Here is an 18,049-nt window from a genome sequence, read left to right as displayed (position 1 = left end):
CATTTTTGTTAATCTGACATAAATACAAGTAATTAAAGTACAAAGAATTGTTTACTAGGCTCCCCTGGTGCTCAGATGTGAAGCCAGTAAGGAAGTCAGTTTTTTTTTTCTTTCTTGGAGGTATATATCACCCCCTTGTGGAAAATGTATGAAATGCTTACTTGTCCAGAGGCTTTCTGCTGAGTGGTGTTAAATAATCTCTGTGCAGTATGTGTGTCAGTAGAACAACTGGGTTCTTCAAGGCACAAGTGAAACAAAACACAAATACACCCACATATTCAGGCTCTTAAATAGCTGAAACCGAGTTCATAAGGCTTTTCAAACAACACAACTCTCCACAGCCGAATAAAAGTTACATTAATTCTCTTTGGATATTTATTATGAAAACCATCATGAAACATGTAATTGAGGAACAATGTTGATGTTTGTGCGACAAAACCTAAGGGGGGAAAAAGGCGCCTGGCTGACTTTTCACCCAGATGCCACTTTTGCAGGGTTCACATCATCCTGCAAATCACTCTGCCTGAACTCTAACACTTCATGTCATTGGACACCGCCGCCACAGGATGTTCTGGTTGGCTGAGATGGCTCAAAGTGAGTGAGGCTGTGGTTGAGAGTAAATAAAGGTTATAGGAACCGGTACTTTTTGATACGAACATGTGTCCTTAAACTAACAAAATACAAGAAATCAAATTTTTTTTGTGTGTCATTACAAAATATTTAGGGTCCATCTTCATGTCTTCCATGATTGCCATTTATGAATATAGACAAAAAAAACAAAATAGATAGATAGATAGATTAGTTTTGTGTTTAGTTTGATTGTATTATATCTATTATGTCAGTAACTATTCTAATTAGTTGATAAAACAATGTTGATATCTTACCTCTGAAGATCTCCTCATTCTACCATCTGTAGGTAAGAACAGTTTGACAACCTTCAGGAAACCACAGTGTTTATATTTCATACCATAGTCTCAAAATATTTTCTAATTTTCATGTGATTTAGCTATAAATTTTTTTAGAGGAATCTAAGAAGACACATCTAGGAGGAATAATTTAGAAATGTTGTGTTGTTGTGTATTGTTCAGTTGTAAACGGCTGTAATATGATCTCACCTGTGTTGTTATCAATGACTGCTTCCTGATGATGCAGACCTTGACAATAATGAAACCAGCAACTATGAACAGGCCAATCCCAGCTCCGATTAAAGCATACTTAATATCTGGAAGGAAAACAACCAGCAGACATCATACGGCCATTCACACACAAGATGCAATTTAATATCCGTGACAGGACAGAACATCAGTTTAGGGAATGCCAGCTCATGTTCAGCCCTCCTGACAAGATGAACATGAAAGGTTTCGCGGGGGATGTTTGATTTCACAACTTGTTTACTTGGTGAAATAAAAAGAGCTCAGTCATGGTATCATGCTCCTTTTAACAAACTGAATTGCGTCACCAGTGTTTTCAATTTGAATCTTGGACGTATAGGAGTCATTGAGGGGGTCACTGCTGGTCGTTGTCACCCAACACCTTGTGTGTTGACTTCTACAACAAAACACTGGCAGTCAATTATACAAATATCGCCATTGCAGAAGTCATGCTTATGAAGCATTTTCACTTTACAAACAGGTGTGAATTCAGCTGTCCAGGCTGACAGGATTCTAGCAAGTTCAACATTAAGCCTACCAGGTACAAAACCGTCACAGTGTGATATTATGGTGCAGTAATAATTCACATTAAAAAAGGATTGATAAGTGTACACCTGTCTGTACAACATAATGCAAATACCAATTTTTGACAACAACGGACCGCATCTCATCTTTCCCTTTGGAGCCTTATTATCACAGGTATTACTTTAAGTGCAGCCTGTGGTATCAACTGTTCCAGTGGTGTCCAACGTTTGCCTGTGACCTCTCATCAATAGTTGCTACCTTGAACCAAAGATTGACCCCACCCCACCCCCAATGTAAAGCTATTCAGTTATTTATCAAAAACAAGCATTGATTTGAGGAGAGTCTGGAAAAAGTGCATAATTTTGTGCAACAGAAAATGTTTTTTATGCTTTCCTCTCCTGTTAATTATCTCATGACCATTAAATACATCTTGCAACCCCCTGTGGCGGTCTTGCCCCAGAGGTTGGAACCACTGATCTACTCAACATCAATATTCCTTGGATTAGTCAGATACCAAGTTGATTAAGAGACCTCAGAACAGTAGTACATAAAACCAGACCTGTCTGAATGGCTAGATAACACTTGGGTTAAGTAATTAAATGTCAATGAAAAAACAACTTTATACTTTAAGTATTGTTGAGCTAAACTATTCATGTCATTGTGTCTGTGTTACAACATCGCCAAAACTCATTGACTCGTAATTGAGCTAAAATATACCTTAAAAGTAGCTTAAGTTCAGTTGTAACCTGTAGACCCACCTACTTTTTCTTCAGAGGCTGCTCCATCTCCTCTCACACCCATCAGCAGACACTCTGAAACACATTGTTTTCAGGTAATTATTTTTTAAGGTCATGAATACAGGAAGGACGCAACACCACAGTGATCAGATAAGACCAAGCTGACTTTCAGCATTCTGCAAAAGCAGTTGCATGATACTCAGTGGTCACGAAGCGCTTTAATGTACCTGCAGTATTCTGCAGTGCTTTTTAAACATTGATGGGGCAGTATGAAAGTAAATGTCTTGCTCAAGGACATTGTTATTGTTGTTGTTCCCAGCCTCAGGTTGTCACCACTGAGGAGGATTATAGAGTGGTCAGATAGGTTAACCTGCCTCAGATAACAACCAGTTAATATCTCATGTGTGTCCTATTTTATAGAGCCTTATATCAGTGCACACCTTTGCTTTCAACACACTGAGGTAATTAAATAATGATAAATGAATTGGACTCAATTTACAAATATTAATATTCTATTTGAATATTCCTAGCAAAGGAAGAAAATTGACACAAGAGCATAAATACAAATAATGACAAAATACTGTATATCAAAAATGACCTAATTAGTTAATTAATGTAAAATGGGATCTTACTTTAGAGAAATAGAAATAACTACACAAATCACCCCTATACCAGATTTTTGATTAAAATGAATACGTGAGTCTTGAATATGGACTAAATGTTGGCACGGTAGACAATGATCCAAAGACCTAAAAGCACAAGATGAGATCGGGTTGGTTTTACAATATGAGTCTTACTGTGGTAGTTTAGGAGCATCATTTGTATCACTGTTACCACCAGCCTCATGAAGAGACCCGTCCATAGGGCAATGAAAATACAAGTCTTAAAATGTTCCCAGTTTAATTCAGTCTAAAACACTTGGCTCTGGCAAACACGAATGCATGTTAAAAAAGATATTTGTCAGAAGTTACATTTCAAGCTAAGCTCTCAACTGAGAAGTGTAAACAATTTATGTGAGCAAGTGTGGCATTTATGTATTTAGATTCACAGCCTTGAAATGCCATTTTGAAAAAGAAGGGGTTATAATCAGACAGGCTGGAGGGTTTTTAGATGGTTCATGTATTTGAAAATATAGTTACTGCCAAATTACCCTTGACCCACTCACTCAGTGCTCAGCTGCTCTTGTTCAGACACCAGAAGAAAGTGGCATGTCACTGTGGGCGGTTGAGCTATGACTGTAACTGAGAGTGGTGCAGGGTGTTGCTGAAACAGAGCATACATGCACAGCAAGTGGCTATCTTACATTTTAAAACCACCAGTTGCATTCCTCTGGCAGGTCTGGATCCAAGCCAGTTATTACTGAGTGTGACATGAGAACTAAAGAAAATGCTATTTTTTAAGACAACAACTGGGGGGAATTTAAAGTATTTTACTTTTTTTCTTTAGCTAAGACTAGCCTTGGCTATCTAGCTTGTTTTAGCTGTTTTTACTTCTGTTTTGTAGTAAGCCTACTTTATATTCTGTTTTCACAGAAATTATACATTTCTGTGCAATTGTATTTTTTTATTTAGAGATTCTGATACTTAACTAAACAATTTTTATATGGTTTCAGAGTTTTGGGCAGTTTGCCTTATTACTAACAACTGTGAAGATTCCCTCTAAGGTCTTAGAAGAAGGTCTACCATCATCTTTGTAAATAATCACAAAGCTTACAGGTCACTTGTTTATAACACTTCACAGCATGCTGTACACACCTTATCCAATTCGTCATCACAGCAGGTGTCATTATCACATCTGTATAAGGTTGAGAACTATTGTTTACTATTTACTACAACATACAGATGTCCATTGTACTCACCGATGATGAGGACAGCCCTGGTCACAGCTGACAAATACCCACAAACCTGAAATGCACCCATCTCTCGTGGTATGGAAACTTTACTGACTACCTACGTGCTGTGAGTCTTTTCTCAGCTGTAATGATGAGCAGTTTCCTGAGCCTGTGGGTTTCAAAGCTTTGCTGATGTTAAGATTACGCATCTATCTGACTTTTCTTGAATGTCCTGTAAGCGGCTTTAATGCAAGGCCCCGTACATTTCACAATAGCCTACTCACTTTTAGCATTGACTATAAATTGGTGAGAAATTCTCATTTAAGTTTTGGACAATTATATTTTTCTGGTAAATAAATGTTCCCTGTGGTTTGGTAATTACAACAGTGGTTTGCCCAATTTTCCCTTCATGAAAGCTTGTAAACTTACTAGAACATGTGTTCCAAGAACTTCACAAACTGTTGTGGTAACTTTTAAGATGTGTGTCTGTTTTTGTTTGAATCTCTTGTACATTTATATTTTTAATCAAAGCACTACACAAATCAATTTTAGCATGCACTGCCTGCATTGAGTGGCTACATGTAACTGATGTTGTTGTTTGGGTGGAAAGATTTCTCAGAAAGATGTTGCCATGCCAAACACGATGGCCCTGATATCTATTACAGCCAGTAAATAATCATAGGTCAGGCTCTGCACTCAGACTAGACTGGATCCAAACCAGTTGGTTCAGACTTGGTGAGATATCTTGGCCACACCATGAGGTTGATTGTGAGTTTAGCAGTTGTTTTTCCATCATGTTTAATATCTTAACTTCCTTATGCGATGATGATGATGTAACTGCATTTTAATTGTGTTAATCCTCTGATTGGTCAGCTGCCTGCCGTATCAGTCCTTGAGGATATCAGTTAATGCAGTCCTGTCATCACTACCATCACACAAGGCAAATAACGGCTGGCTGTGTGATTAAGTTATGTTATGTTGGAGCTGCAGACTGCAGTCTATGCCGGCTTTAGTTTTTCAGAGAGAAAACAGAATTTTTTTCCCCAAACAGATCAAAACACATTTATCTTACATGTGTACTTGCTGAAAATTTATCTGTGAGGATATCTTTATAAACTGGCTGTGTATGTGAATGAAAGATGTGTAAACCTGAACATTGCACAATTAAGGAGCGACTCTGTAGTCAGGACATTGAACTGTTTGCTGTTAGCATGCAGCCATATTATCTGCCACGGATTTTTACATGTTATTGTGATAGCAGTGTACGTGCCTCCCCCTGCGCATGCGGAGACAGCAATGGACGTCCTGCACTCAGTCACCAGCAGGCTCCAGACACGGCACCCACAGGCCCTCTTCCTGATCTCTGGAGATTTTAACCATGCTTCTCCCTTATCTGTGCTGCCCACATACACCCAGGGTATGTCACCTGCCCCACCAAAGACAATAAAACATTGGACTTGTTTTTTGCCAACATCAAGGAGGCATACACTGTGACCCCCCTCCCCCCATAGAGAAAGCTGATCACAACATGGTTCATCTCAGCCTGTGTATATGCCTATTGTACACAGGGAGCCTGTGGTGCCACGAACATTGAGAGCTGGACTGCAGAGAGTGAGGAGGCTCTCAAACACTGTTCTGAAACCACTATGTGGTCAGAGCTCTGTGACCCACACAGGGAGGACATCAACGTCCTTAAAGACTGCATCACGGACTATATTAACTTCTGCTACGAGAACACTGTTCCCACAAGGACGGTACGGTGCTTCTCAAACAACAAGCCGTGGATTACCCCTGACATCAAAGCTCTCCTAAAGGAGAAGAGGAGAGCTTTCAGATCAGGGACAAGGCTGAGCTGAAGGCTGTACAGAAGAGGCTGAGGAGGAAGATCAGAGAGGGGAAGGCCCGCTTCAAGAGGAAGCTAAACAGACAGGAACAGAGAGACATTAGGGGGGTGTGGAGCAGCTTGAAGACCATCTCAGATTTGAAGCACCCCCCACACAGGCCGAGGGGGACCTTAAGTGGCTGAATGATTTGAACCATCACTTCAACAGGTTTGATCAATCAGCCACCCCTCCCCCCACGCAGCTGCACCTCACCTCCACACCACCGGGACAATGCACTTCCTCAGCCTTTCACACCTCCAGCTCACCTCACCTCTCACCCACCCCATCCCCAGACGGACTTCTTCAGCCCCCCTGCCCACCCCTGTCCTTCACAGCAGCACAGGTGAGACAGGCGCTAAGGAAGATCAAGGCGAGAAAAGCAGCAGGTCCAGATGGCATTAGCTCCAGGCTCCTGAAGTCCTGCGCAGACCAGCTGTGTGGCGTTATGGAGAGGATCTTCAACCTGAGCCTGAAGCTGGGAGTGGTACCACAGCTGTGGAAGACCTCCTGTGTGGTACCGGTGCCAAAAACACCGCACCCTAAAGACCCCAACAGCTACAGGCCGGTGGCTCTTACATCACACCTGATAAAGACGCTGGGGAGACTGGTACTGCAACACCTGGAGAGGACGTGACGGTGTGTCTGACCGTCTCATGTGTAGTACGGGTGCCCCCAGGGGACTGTCCTGGCCCCCTTCCTCTTCACCCTCTACACGGCAGACTTCAGACACAACACGGACAGCTGTGTTCTGCAGAAGTTCTCTGACGACTCTGCCATTATCGGCCTCATCATTGATGATGACGACAGAGTACAGAGGACTGACACAGAATTTTGTGGACTTGTGTCAGCGAAATCACCTCCTGATCAACGCGGGGAAGACCAAGGAGATGGTGGTCAATTTTCCTGGACGGCTGGAGTGACAGGGCCCCTCCTAAAGACTTTCTATGACTCTGTGGTGGCGTCAGCCATCCGCTGTGGTCTGCTGGAGCAGCAGCATCACTGAGAGGACAGAAAAAAGTTGGACATGGTGATCAAGAAATCCAGCTCTGTCCTGGGCTGTCCTCTGGACTCAGTGAGGGAGGTGGGAGACAGAAGGGTCCTGGCTAAACTGACAGCTATGCTGGACCATGAGTCACACCCCCTGCACTACAGCCCTGGAGAGCAGGCTGCTCCATCCCCACTGTGTGAAGGAGAGATACCGCAGATGTTTCCTTCCAGCGGCCGTCAGACTGTACAGTGAACACTGTTGACTCTGTGCAATATATCCCATGTACCATTATTACATCTGTGCATAATTTTCATTTGTGCAATTTTACTAATTCATGTGCAATTATTGTATAATACAGTTTTCTATATCTGACTTATGTGCATTACCCTTCTACTATACTTTTATATTACCAGTATTTATTTATGCTGCAGGAGACTGTACTGTATAAGGCATAGTCTATTCTAGTCTTATTTAATGTACAGTAACTTTGTTTTTATTTACTGTAAGAACGGTACTTCTTTGTTTGACACTTGTTTATGCTACTTGTACACTTATCTATGTCTGCTCTTGTCTTTGCTGTTGCAAACTGCAATTTCCCCACTGTGGGACAAATAAAGGTTTTCTTATTTTATCTTATCTTAGATTGACTAGACTGCCACTAATCAGGATGCACTGACATGAGATTTTTATAGAAACAAAATGTGTGTGGTGAGTTACAATGTTTCTCTGCCACTGGATCTTCGTATCTTCTACTGTATGGCTGCCTCAGCTGTCCTAGAGTTACCATACCTGAGTTTACAAGCCTGTCAGTCCCGAAAAGCAAGTTACCCCCTCTGACTATCTGTCCCAGGTCTCAGAGGGCATGAAGGAGCATGAGACAGGCTACTTGCTAGCTCCCTGTGTTTCACAGCCAAACAGAACACATGTGGGTGTCAGTCATAATGGGACAAAGACTGAATCCTGACTCTGGCTGACTGGAGTTCATCTACTCACTGTATATTCCTGTGCATGTATTTTATAATCACCAAACTGTTAGCTATTAACATTAGCATGAGGGCTAGTCTGCTGTACATGGGTATGCTCAGTATTTTCTAACAGCTGCCAAAATATAGCTACACAACTTCACTCTGTCGAGCTGGTGGCAAGCATGTGTGTTGGTTTGTAGACTTCGTCCTGCTCTATCCCAGATCACACATAGGCTTGCCTAAAGCTAGGCATACACTATATGATTTTAGAAATGTTGTTTAAATTCACCTCCAACTGTACGAGTACATTGTTAATGTAAAATCAAAGTTCACGATTTACAGTATAAAAAAAAGAGTGCACCCCTCACATTTTTGTAAATATTTGATTATATCTGTTCATGTGACAACACTGAAGAAATGACACTTTGCTACAATGTAAAGTAGTGAGTGTACAGCTTGTATAACAGTGTTCTGTCACCTCAAAATAACACATCACACAGCCATTAATATCAAAAGTGATTCCACCCCTAAGAGAAAATGTCCAATTAGCCATATAAGAAGATTGCCAAGACCCTGAAACTGAGCTGCAGCACGGTGGCCAAGGCCATACAGCGGTTCAACACGACAGGTTCCACTCAGAACAGGCCTCGCCATGGTCGACCAAAGAAGTTGAGTGTACGTGCTCAGCGTCATATCCAGAGGTTGTCTTTGGGAAATAGACGTATGAGTTCTGCCAGCATTGCTGCAGAGTTTGAAGGGGTGGGGGGGTCAGCCTGTCAGGGCTCAGACCATACGCCGCACAATGCATCAAATTGGTCTTTATGGCTGTCGTCCTAGAAGGAAGCCTCTTCTAAAGATGATGCACAAGAAAGCCCTCAAACAGTTTGCTGAAGACAAGCAGACAACGGACATGGAATCATGTCCTGTGGTCTGATGAGACCAAGCTAAACTTATTTGGTTTAGATGGTGCCAAGCGTGTGTGGCGGCAACCAGGCGAGGAGTACAAAGACAAGTGTGTCTTGCCTACAGTCAAGCATGGTGGTGGGAGTGTCATGGTCTGGAGCTGCATGAGTGCTGCCGGCACTGGGGAGCTACAGTTCATTGAGGGAACCATGAACGCCAACATGTACTGTGACATACTGAAGCAGAGCATGATCCCCTCCCTTCAGAGACTGGCAGTATTCCAACATGATAATGACCACAAACACACCTCCAAGACGACCTCTGCCTTTCTAAAGAAGCTGAGGGTAAAGGTGATGGACTGGCAGAGCATGTCTCCAGACCTAAATCCTAGTGAGCATCTGTGGGGCATCCTCAAACAGTAGGTGGAGGAGCGCAAGGTCTCTAACATCCACCAGCTCTGTGATGTTGTCATGGAGGGGTGGAAGAGGACTCCAGTGGCAACCTGTGAAGCTCTGGTGAACTCCATGCCCGAGAGGGTTTAGGCAGTGCTGGAAATAATGGTGGTCACAGAAATATTGACACTTTGGGCCAAATTTGGACATTTTCACTTAGGGTGTGGTTATTTTTGTTGCCAGCGGTTTAGACATTAATGCTGTGTGATGTTTCATTTTGAGGGGACAGCAAATTTACAGTTGCACACAGCTGCACACTCACTACTTTACATTGTAGCAAAGTGTAATTTCTTTAGGATTGTCACATGAAAAGATATAACCAAATATTAAAAAAATGTGAGGGGTGCACTCACTTTTCTGAGATACTGTATGTGCTCACACTGTCTAGTCCAATCGAGTGTAAATAGAAAATTAAACAGCTCATAGGCCACTGCAGACTGTTCTTGCAATTGGCAATTGTTAATCAAGATTTGTTTGAAAGCTCCGAGGCAGAGCTTTCAAAGGCAAGTTGTTTGCTACCAATACCAATGCTAGCAAGGCAGAAAATGCTGCCATGTCACTTTCATCAACCATGCCACATCACACAGGCACAGTGAGAAAAAAGGGCAGTGCGAGAACCTGATAACGACTGACCAAGTTTCGGACTTGTCAGAAATTCATCCTTGTACAGGGGGTCCTCACTCCCCCCCCCATTATACTGCATGGTAAATAACACCAGATGAAGTACAACTCTAAAATGAGTGAAGTCACTCTGAGTGCTAGCTTACCAGTTGCTAGATAGATAGCTAGTTAGCTAAGAAGAAACAAAATATAAACAAAACAACTTAGGACTTACCTAGGCTAACCACTTGCATCCCTTGCACTAAGCTAACATGTTTTACTAAAGTTCAATAAAAATGTCTTACATTATTCACAAATAATGATGAAACTACTATCTTTTTACAGCCACCTCTCAGTTTAACAGTTTACAACAACCTTAAAAATTAGATTTAGCCCTGAATTTTACTTTAACGCCTATTCAGGCATGTTTTGGCTTTTTGGCTTGGACATAGGGAATAACTAGGTTGCTAGCACAAGCACTGGGTTTAATTTGCTGTCGAAGGTTTGGAGGTTAACAAACAAAGCTGTGAAATAGGCAAATGGAGGAGGGCCATGCCCATGTGAGGCCTTATTCTGGAAAAGACATAAGTGCAGACTGTAAAAGGGAAAGGCTCTCACATGGGCCTACAGTATCTCTGCTCACAACATGATATTCCCACACTGCTCAGCGAGTCCCCAGACAATGCAGGGACTTTTTCCCGTTAAAAATTATCAGCAAGTCCATGCACTTTGACACATTGTGAAAGTTATACAGTATTTGTCCATTCAGAAAAACTTTGTCTAATGAGAAGAGAATTTTTGCAGAAAATAGCATATGTTACTGCTTATAGCTAGTCAAGTAACGTGTGCAAAGTTAGCATTTGACTGTTTAACTGAAGTGTGGAAGGTGTAGTCGACAGAGAGACAGGCTGTTACCTTATGAAATACAACATGACCAAAATAGACTGGCTTAAATATGGAGTCATGTGGATGTCGGGGCCAAGGAAGGCTCAACAGAAAATGTGATTTCATTCTTTTGAAACTCTTTTTTTCTGGGTTATACTCTAATAAAACAGATGCAACAGATGATGGTAAAAACTAACTTGAGCCACACAGTATTCCTTAAACACTCCACTTTGTCAATGTACAGGGTCAACCTTCACATATGACCTCGTCCATTGACTTCAACAGACTTACAAAGAGTCAACACGTCAACAAAATGTCCTCTTGATTTCAGCTTAATCTCACAGCAACAACAGCTGCATTGCTCCTAAAACTAGACTACCCAGTCACACACGTTCATTTCCACAACACAGCCTTGTAAACAGAGCTTGAACAACAAGAATTAGCCCAACCCTGCTATAGGCATGTCAGCCAGCAGACGTCTGCCTCCAGCTGCCAGGCTCCACTTAAGGGACTCCCACACTAATTTTGAGTTGTGTGATGCAATGTGCTATATCAGAAAGCTTATTTACCTGGGTGACAGAGGCAGAATAAGTCACAAGCTAAGTATTAGCCAATGGTGTAGGCAACCAGGTAAGTAAACCATATCCCTCTGTCTCCACCAAGACTCAAATGATTGATGCCTCTTCCTCATTGACATGAAGGCCCTGTCATCTTTTCAAAGAGGTGCCTAACAGTAAAGAGAGGGTCCATGTGAGAGCCTATCAGGCCTCACTGCTTAGTTACAAAAATAACCAATGATAGTGTCCATTTCATCCTGCTGGCCTGTCTTGCCCTGCCACTCGACACCCACTGGTTATTCCAATGTGAGCGAGCTTGCTGCGGCCTGTGTTGCTGCTCAGTTTGGCCACAACGACTTGTGCATCTATTTTGGTATCTTCTGAGCTCGCTACCAGGACCCTGGCCACACCAATGCATTTGAACATGGATCCGAGGGCTTGACTCACCTTGGTGAGTTTTCTTTGGTTCTTCAACTTAAAGAGAAAACATTTCTTTACCATGAATGACAACCGCTAACTAGAATTTATTATCAGCAACTGATGCAGCACTGAATTCTTGGATGACATTGAGGATTTGTGTTTGATACCACAGTCTAGATTGGTTGCCGGTTACACTCAGCATGAAAGACCCATCAGCAAGGTAAGGGAGCAGTGTGATTATATGGATGTTTACAAAGACATTAAAAGTACTGAGGGTCAACAGAATTTAATATATTCTACTTAAAATTTAAGATTAGGGCTAAACATTGATGTCCAAAAAGACCAATAGCACAAGAGCCCCCCAGCATGTCAGCATTTTATTGCTATAATATTAATGCACATTCAGTCATTTACACTAATATTTACAGTATCTGTGAGGAAAATGATATTCCAATGGTTACACCTTTATACAGTATACAGTTTATATAGTTAACTGGGCTACCTCATTCCTTTGGTATAAATACACAAGCAGATGCTGGGAAAGTACCGTGGTTGCTAACTGATCTCTGGTTATGAGAGCTGGAAGACTGTTGGCGACCAAAGTGTCCACTAAAGCCAAACATTCTGTAAGTCAGACTCAAAATACAGTAAAGTACTTAGCTCTAGCAATTTTACTTGGGTCGCTACTAGGTTTTATTAACACTAATAACAACAATCATAAAAATTAATTTGTCTTATTAGCTCTTGTAAACGTACCTACCTTCCTTCAAATCATCCATGATTGGGAACATGTGTAACTTTTGACAGCTGAGATTGCGTTACAGATGGCTTTATTGATGTACAGATACAATCAAACACAATATTGAGTATCTGTGTTTATAATATGTCTCAATTCTCATCTGCTTATAAGGAGAGTCATGGTTTCAGGATAGAACTGAGTTATACGCCAGTGGCTATGCTCTCAGGTCAGGACATATAAATGGGTTAATGAGCTATTCTAAGATCTCACCCAGATAGCTAAAGTAAGCTACAGTAGAGCAGCTGCTGCTGAGGCGCTCTGTGACTGATGTGATGATTTACTTTCATTTCCTGCATTCTGTGGTGTAAACCTGCTTGCGTGAATATTGTTCTAGAGCACTGCAGAAGAATTGCCCATATACCTATACATTAATCCAATTAATTCAATATATTTAAAAAAAGATACGATTGAATTTCAAAGCGATCAATGTGAAGAGTGCGTCATGACATGCACACACGTGAACAATAGAAATTTAGTTAGTTAATCTTTTCTAATAATGTTCCAATAAACGGGCTAGGAGCTGTTCTCATAGCCACCATCAATGTGCTTAGTACTCACACCTTAAGGCACCATACAGTGCTTAAAATAGCCAAGTGCATGGTATGAAGTGTTTGTCTGTTGCCTGCATAGTGACAGCATGGCTGAAGTTTGAACATGTTATGTACATAAAGGTCATCAGTGCAGCTACGGAGTTCAAAACCTTTTATAGTAATTGTAATAATCAAACCTTTTTATGAGATTGATTCACTGCAGAAACACTGAAATGATAACTGTTTACACTGTGTGAGTAAGTATGATTAGTCTAAAACCATAACTTTTAAACACTGACACGGATTTCATTGTCTTTTCTTTCAGGAAGTTTACATATCCCACCACTTACCTAATGTCAACCTGAGCTGGAAGAAAGCCAAAGGATCTGTGGGGCTGCAGCAGCTGTAGAGGAGGCAAGACAGGTGATGCACGAGACAGAAAGAAAGTTGTTGACATCATGAACTGTGTGGAAAAGCGACACATGAGCCATCGGGTGGGGAGCATGCTCCACCATCGCTTCCCCAACGGCTTCGCTGACTTGTTAATGGACGAAACTGATCGCGAGGTCAGCACTCTCACAGATCGAGCCTTCCGAAGTCTCTGCGTTGGAGATGACGCAGTTTACAATGATGAGTTCTTGTATGGATACTCACCTTTCAGCTGCCACAAACCTTTGGTGGGGGAGCCTCTTAAAAAGACTCATCATAAGGAATCTAAAAAGCAAGGGCAAAACAAAAATGACAAAAATTATGCCCAGCCGTGGAAACAGCAGCAACAGAAGAACATATCCCAGATGTCATCTTTCCTCAAGGCATTAAGTGCCACAGAGGAAAGCTGCGAGGGCATGTTAATCACAAATGGATGTATGACAGACTCTAAGGGGGAATCATGGGATAAGTCCGCACTACGCAGCATCCAAAGAGAGCTATCGGAATTCTCCTCGGATTATAACACCAATCTCACAGATGGACATTACAACAACCATCATCGACATAAGTCCAGTGATGGTTCATCAAACAAAACACGCAAAGATGTTGCCCTTCCCTCAGGGAAGTCCTCAAAGATTAAAAATGGGAAATCCACTGTCAAACTAAGGAAACTAAACATCAAAAACTTTTTCCTCCACAGTGAGTTTAGCCCTTTCCAAACATGGAGAGATTTTAACCAGTTCCCTTTTGGCCAAGAGGACACAGTTCTTACCACAGATAATATCCCTAAATGGTATGACATGTCTTTTTACAAGGAGCTGACAGAGGCACACAAAAAAGAGACTCTGCATATAGAGGAGCTGCAGTTGTGCCAGAAAGCTGCAGTGGAGCCCCCTCCTCCCACTGCTCCTAAAACTATCCCTCCCCCTCCTCCGCCGAAGGTCCTGCCAAAGCCCTCAGTTACTCCTGCTGAGAAGAGGTGCTCATCAGATGGAGGGGACGGGAGGGCTGCCCCCTGGCGGCGCAACAGGTCCAGGGCAAAAAGTGTGATTCCAGTCAATCAGCCTGGGATTCGTCCTCGGGTTACAAGTTCAAAGGCAGTGGATGAAAGTCTTTTGTTGGGCAAAAAAGAAGCCAGATCTGTGGAGGTGAAAGCAGTTGAGGAAATCAGCTCTTTGGCGTCTACTCCATTCAGCATCTGCCACCTGATGACTCCCCTCATTCCCTCTAGACAGCCGACAGAAACATCCGAAATTCTCCAGGCCGTCCTCTCGCCCTCTGCCCTTGACCTTTCACTAAGGCCACACTCTGAAGCCAAACTGACCCCTGAACCTCCAGTCAAGCGGGACAGCTACAAATCACTTGCCTCTAGCATCCTCTTCAACCTCAAAGACAACAGGAAAAGGGTGAAAAGCCGTTACAGTCCACCTAAATTCAAAACTTCAGAAGCTCCTGAGGGTGGCACCCTTTCTCCACAATCAGATTATCTGAAATATCCACAAGCTGGCTCTGAGGGCAATGAGTCTGGCTTCAACACTCCTGCCATTTTAAAAGATGGACAGACAGTTTGCAGTCCTGTTTTGGAATCTAACAGCACCCCAACAGTTGGTCTTACTAAGCATGATACTGACAGACCTCTTTCAGATGATTATTTGTTATCAAATCTACTGCAAACCAAAAGGGAGGCTACAGGTAACAGTGGTCTTGGTGAGGAGGTCTCCCCTTTGTACACTTAAAAAAGACCAAGAGTCAAACAGCTAAAAAGCAAAACTACCCCTCTCTAAATTTGTACAAGAAAGCCAGCCCTGTTGACAGTGATATGAAATATCCTGTGAGCACCGGTGCTCCTATACACACAGACCAACCAACTGAGACAAATAAAGTTTCACCGCTCATACTAAACAAAGAACTCTCTCCAAAAGCACTGCCAACAACCACAGGGCTTTCACCAAATACTTTAAATGTCAACAAAGATCATTCACCCCGTGCACTTGAGAAAGAGGGGTCTTCATCACATGTGCCAGTAGGGAAAAGACCACCAAATGTAACAGACAAAGCAAAACGACCTACGAAAGACATAAAAGAAAAAGACTTTGGAGCACAGCCTGTTAGTTCTAAGGGAAAAGATACTAGTGGCCAACCCATAAGTACACTGAATGTGATCAGAGCAGCAAGGGAAGCAATTACAGCAGCCAAAAATAAAGCTCTATCTTCAGCTCAGTCAGATAGCATCAATAAGCCCATTTCAGACATAGAAGAACTGAAAGACAAAGAAATAGATAAGAAGATTTACAATGTTTCATCTCAAAGTAGAAATGAAACAACCAGTGCAACACCGGTTGGCAAAAAAGACAATGTTAAAAAAGAGCCCCCACCAGTTCCCAAGAGAAGCTTTGCTAAATCTGATGTTCCACACTCTCTTGACAAGCAGCAAACACATAATGTTGACAAAGTCACTAATGGTGATTCAGGGGATGTAAAACTAGAGCCACCAAAAGAAAATGAATCTGTCCAGAAACAGGGTAAACTCAAACACATATTCTCAGCCAGACAGAATAATTATATAAAATGTCAGAGATATGTAGAGACAGGCGATGAACATGGAGAGGAGTTTGAGGAAGGCGATCTGAAAGTGAACCCAAGAATGGAGGCCGATGAGGAGGTGAAGTCACTCAGAGAAATGAGAGACAGTGAGCACATAATTAATGATTTGCATGCTTTGAAAGAGCTAGAGAGAGCAAGACTTGGCGATTGTATTCCTGAGAACTCGAAGAACAAATTAGGTGTTTTGGACATAGATGAGGAGACGAGGGCTAAGAATGATTTGATCTCGAGGGAGCTAAGGAATATTAAGAAGGGAATGCTGTCTATGCGAGGGAACACATGGGCTAAGAGAGAACTATTTGCTAATAAAGAGAAGGAGAAGAGCAAGCAGGAGGCTTTCACAAAAATTGACAGTAATGTCATAGTAAACAAAGCGCTTATAAATGACAATTATGACAAAGCCAAAATGGCACTTGAAGAGATCATCTCAGAAAGGCAGATGAGAAAGAATAAATTCACAGAGGATGATGCAAATCCAATATTTGATGAGAATGCTAGTGATGAAAGTTATGTAAGGGTACAGCAACGTAAAAAAGCTATGAAAGATTCTATGACAGAGGCCAAGGAAAAACAAAATGGCGGCACTAATACACTAAAAGAGAAAGATTTAAAAGAGAGGTTAGGTGATCTGAGAGACCACAATCACTTGAGAGAGATTCTGTCGCAAACTGAACCTAGACTTAGCGAGAAATACAGATCAGGTGAAAGGACAGTGCTACCCGGCATGGACAAGATTGGCAATGAGCTAAACGTGCTCCTGAAAACTAAAGCTAAACATGTTAATGATAAACTAACTGATAAACCTAGCTATGGACCAGAAGCGGTGAATTTGAGACCTATGGTGAGACATATATCTGAAGAGAGCAGAGAAAATCTGATTAACCAAAATGAAGGCAAGACGGGAGATGCTCCTCCTGTTCCTCCTAGGAGCAAAAAGGGAGGGACTATAGGAGATGGAAGTGTTACTAAAGAGACAGATAGTTTGAAAGATGTAGTAAAGGAGGATATCTTTAACAAAGCTGGACATTTTGAAAATGGTGAGGTACACTTAAAAGAAATGAGTCGTACAGGCTCAGAAAAGCAAGAAGCATATAGTGACCTGTCCATAATAGAAGCCATGCCTGATCAAACCAGTTCTGATAAAGAGAGGTGCGATGTGGTACAAAAAGCAAATTCAAAATCCATTACTGTAACTGATACAGTAAAATGTAAGTCCATTTCACCTTTAAAATCCCCACAATCTGAAAGTACATTGTGTTTATCACCAGAGTTTAGAGGAAATGAAAATAAGGCAAATAACTTGAAAGCAGATATCAGCCCCACAAGGGAAGTCACGTTTGAAAACAGCAATTCCAGGGCACAGGAAACAAACAAGGTGAAGCGGAAGGCTCCTTTAAAACCAGACCATTTAAACACACCAGATGAAAATGTAACTGGTGAGGAAATAAATGTGGATGCGGAGGCTCTCAGTGAAATCCCCAGGCATATAATATCACCCTTACTATTGGTAAATGGTATAAGCATCAATCAGAGCCCACCTGATCAAGCCAGCCTGTCCTCAAAATCATCATACTTCTCTGTAGAGAGTGCACTGCACAGAAATACTGAGACAGAGTCAAATGTTTACCACTCTCTGGAGAACCTGATTGGAGAGGTGGAGGAGACTGATGAGGTGACATGGAATATTTCACAAAACACAAAAGAGGATTTGGACAGGACAGAAGTGGAATATTATTCTTTAAGTGATCATGAAAGTGAGCCGGAGGTTGTAAAGCGACTGGTAAAATCTC

At 42.0% G+C, this 18,049-nt stretch overlaps 1 protein-coding gene and 1 long non-coding RNA gene across 3 annotated transcripts; one reads left to right on the top strand and one right to left on the bottom strand.

Moving 5' to 3' along the window:
- Positions 1 to 346: 346 nt before the first annotated feature.
- On the bottom strand, positions 347 to 4,630 carry LOC119915482. Of its 2 annotated transcripts, none has more exons than XR_005446953.1 (5): positions 4,272 to 4,630; positions 2,435 to 2,488; positions 1,116 to 1,222; positions 885 to 910; positions 347 to 739 (listed from the first exon to the last, which is right to left on the bottom strand). It is a non-coding gene; the product is annotated as an uncharacterized LOC119915482 (long non-coding RNA). The 2 variants fall into 2 exon arrangements; XR_005446952.1 differs by having other exon boundaries at positions 347 to 604.
- A 7,116-nt stretch (positions 4,631 to 11,746) lies between these two features.
- On the top strand, positions 11,747 to 15,391 carry LOC119916499 (cardiac-enriched FHL2-interacting protein-like). The gene is made up of 3 exons (XM_038736542.1): positions 11,747 to 11,928; positions 12,070 to 12,117; positions 13,552 to 15,391. The coding sequence occupies exon 3, from the start codon at positions 13,685 to 13,687 to the stop codon at positions 15,389 to 15,391; it is 1,707 nt and encodes a 568-aa protein (XP_038592470.1). The 5' UTR covers positions 11,747 to 11,928; positions 12,070 to 12,117; positions 13,552 to 13,684.
- The last annotated feature ends 2,658 nt before the right edge of the window (positions 15,392 to 18,049 follow it).

This window comes from Micropterus salmoides, unplaced genomic scaffold (genome assembly GCF_014851395.1).
Source record: "Micropterus salmoides isolate LMB-PRFRI ecotype aquatic unplaced genomic scaffold, ASM1485139v1 Ms_hic_scaffold_21, whole genome shotgun sequence".
Lineage (NCBI taxonomy): Eukaryota > Metazoa > Chordata > Actinopteri > Centrarchiformes > Centrarchidae > Micropterus > Micropterus salmoides.
The sequence above is the reverse complement of the archived record's forward strand: the minus strand, read 5'-3'. Positions and strand labels throughout refer to the sequence as shown.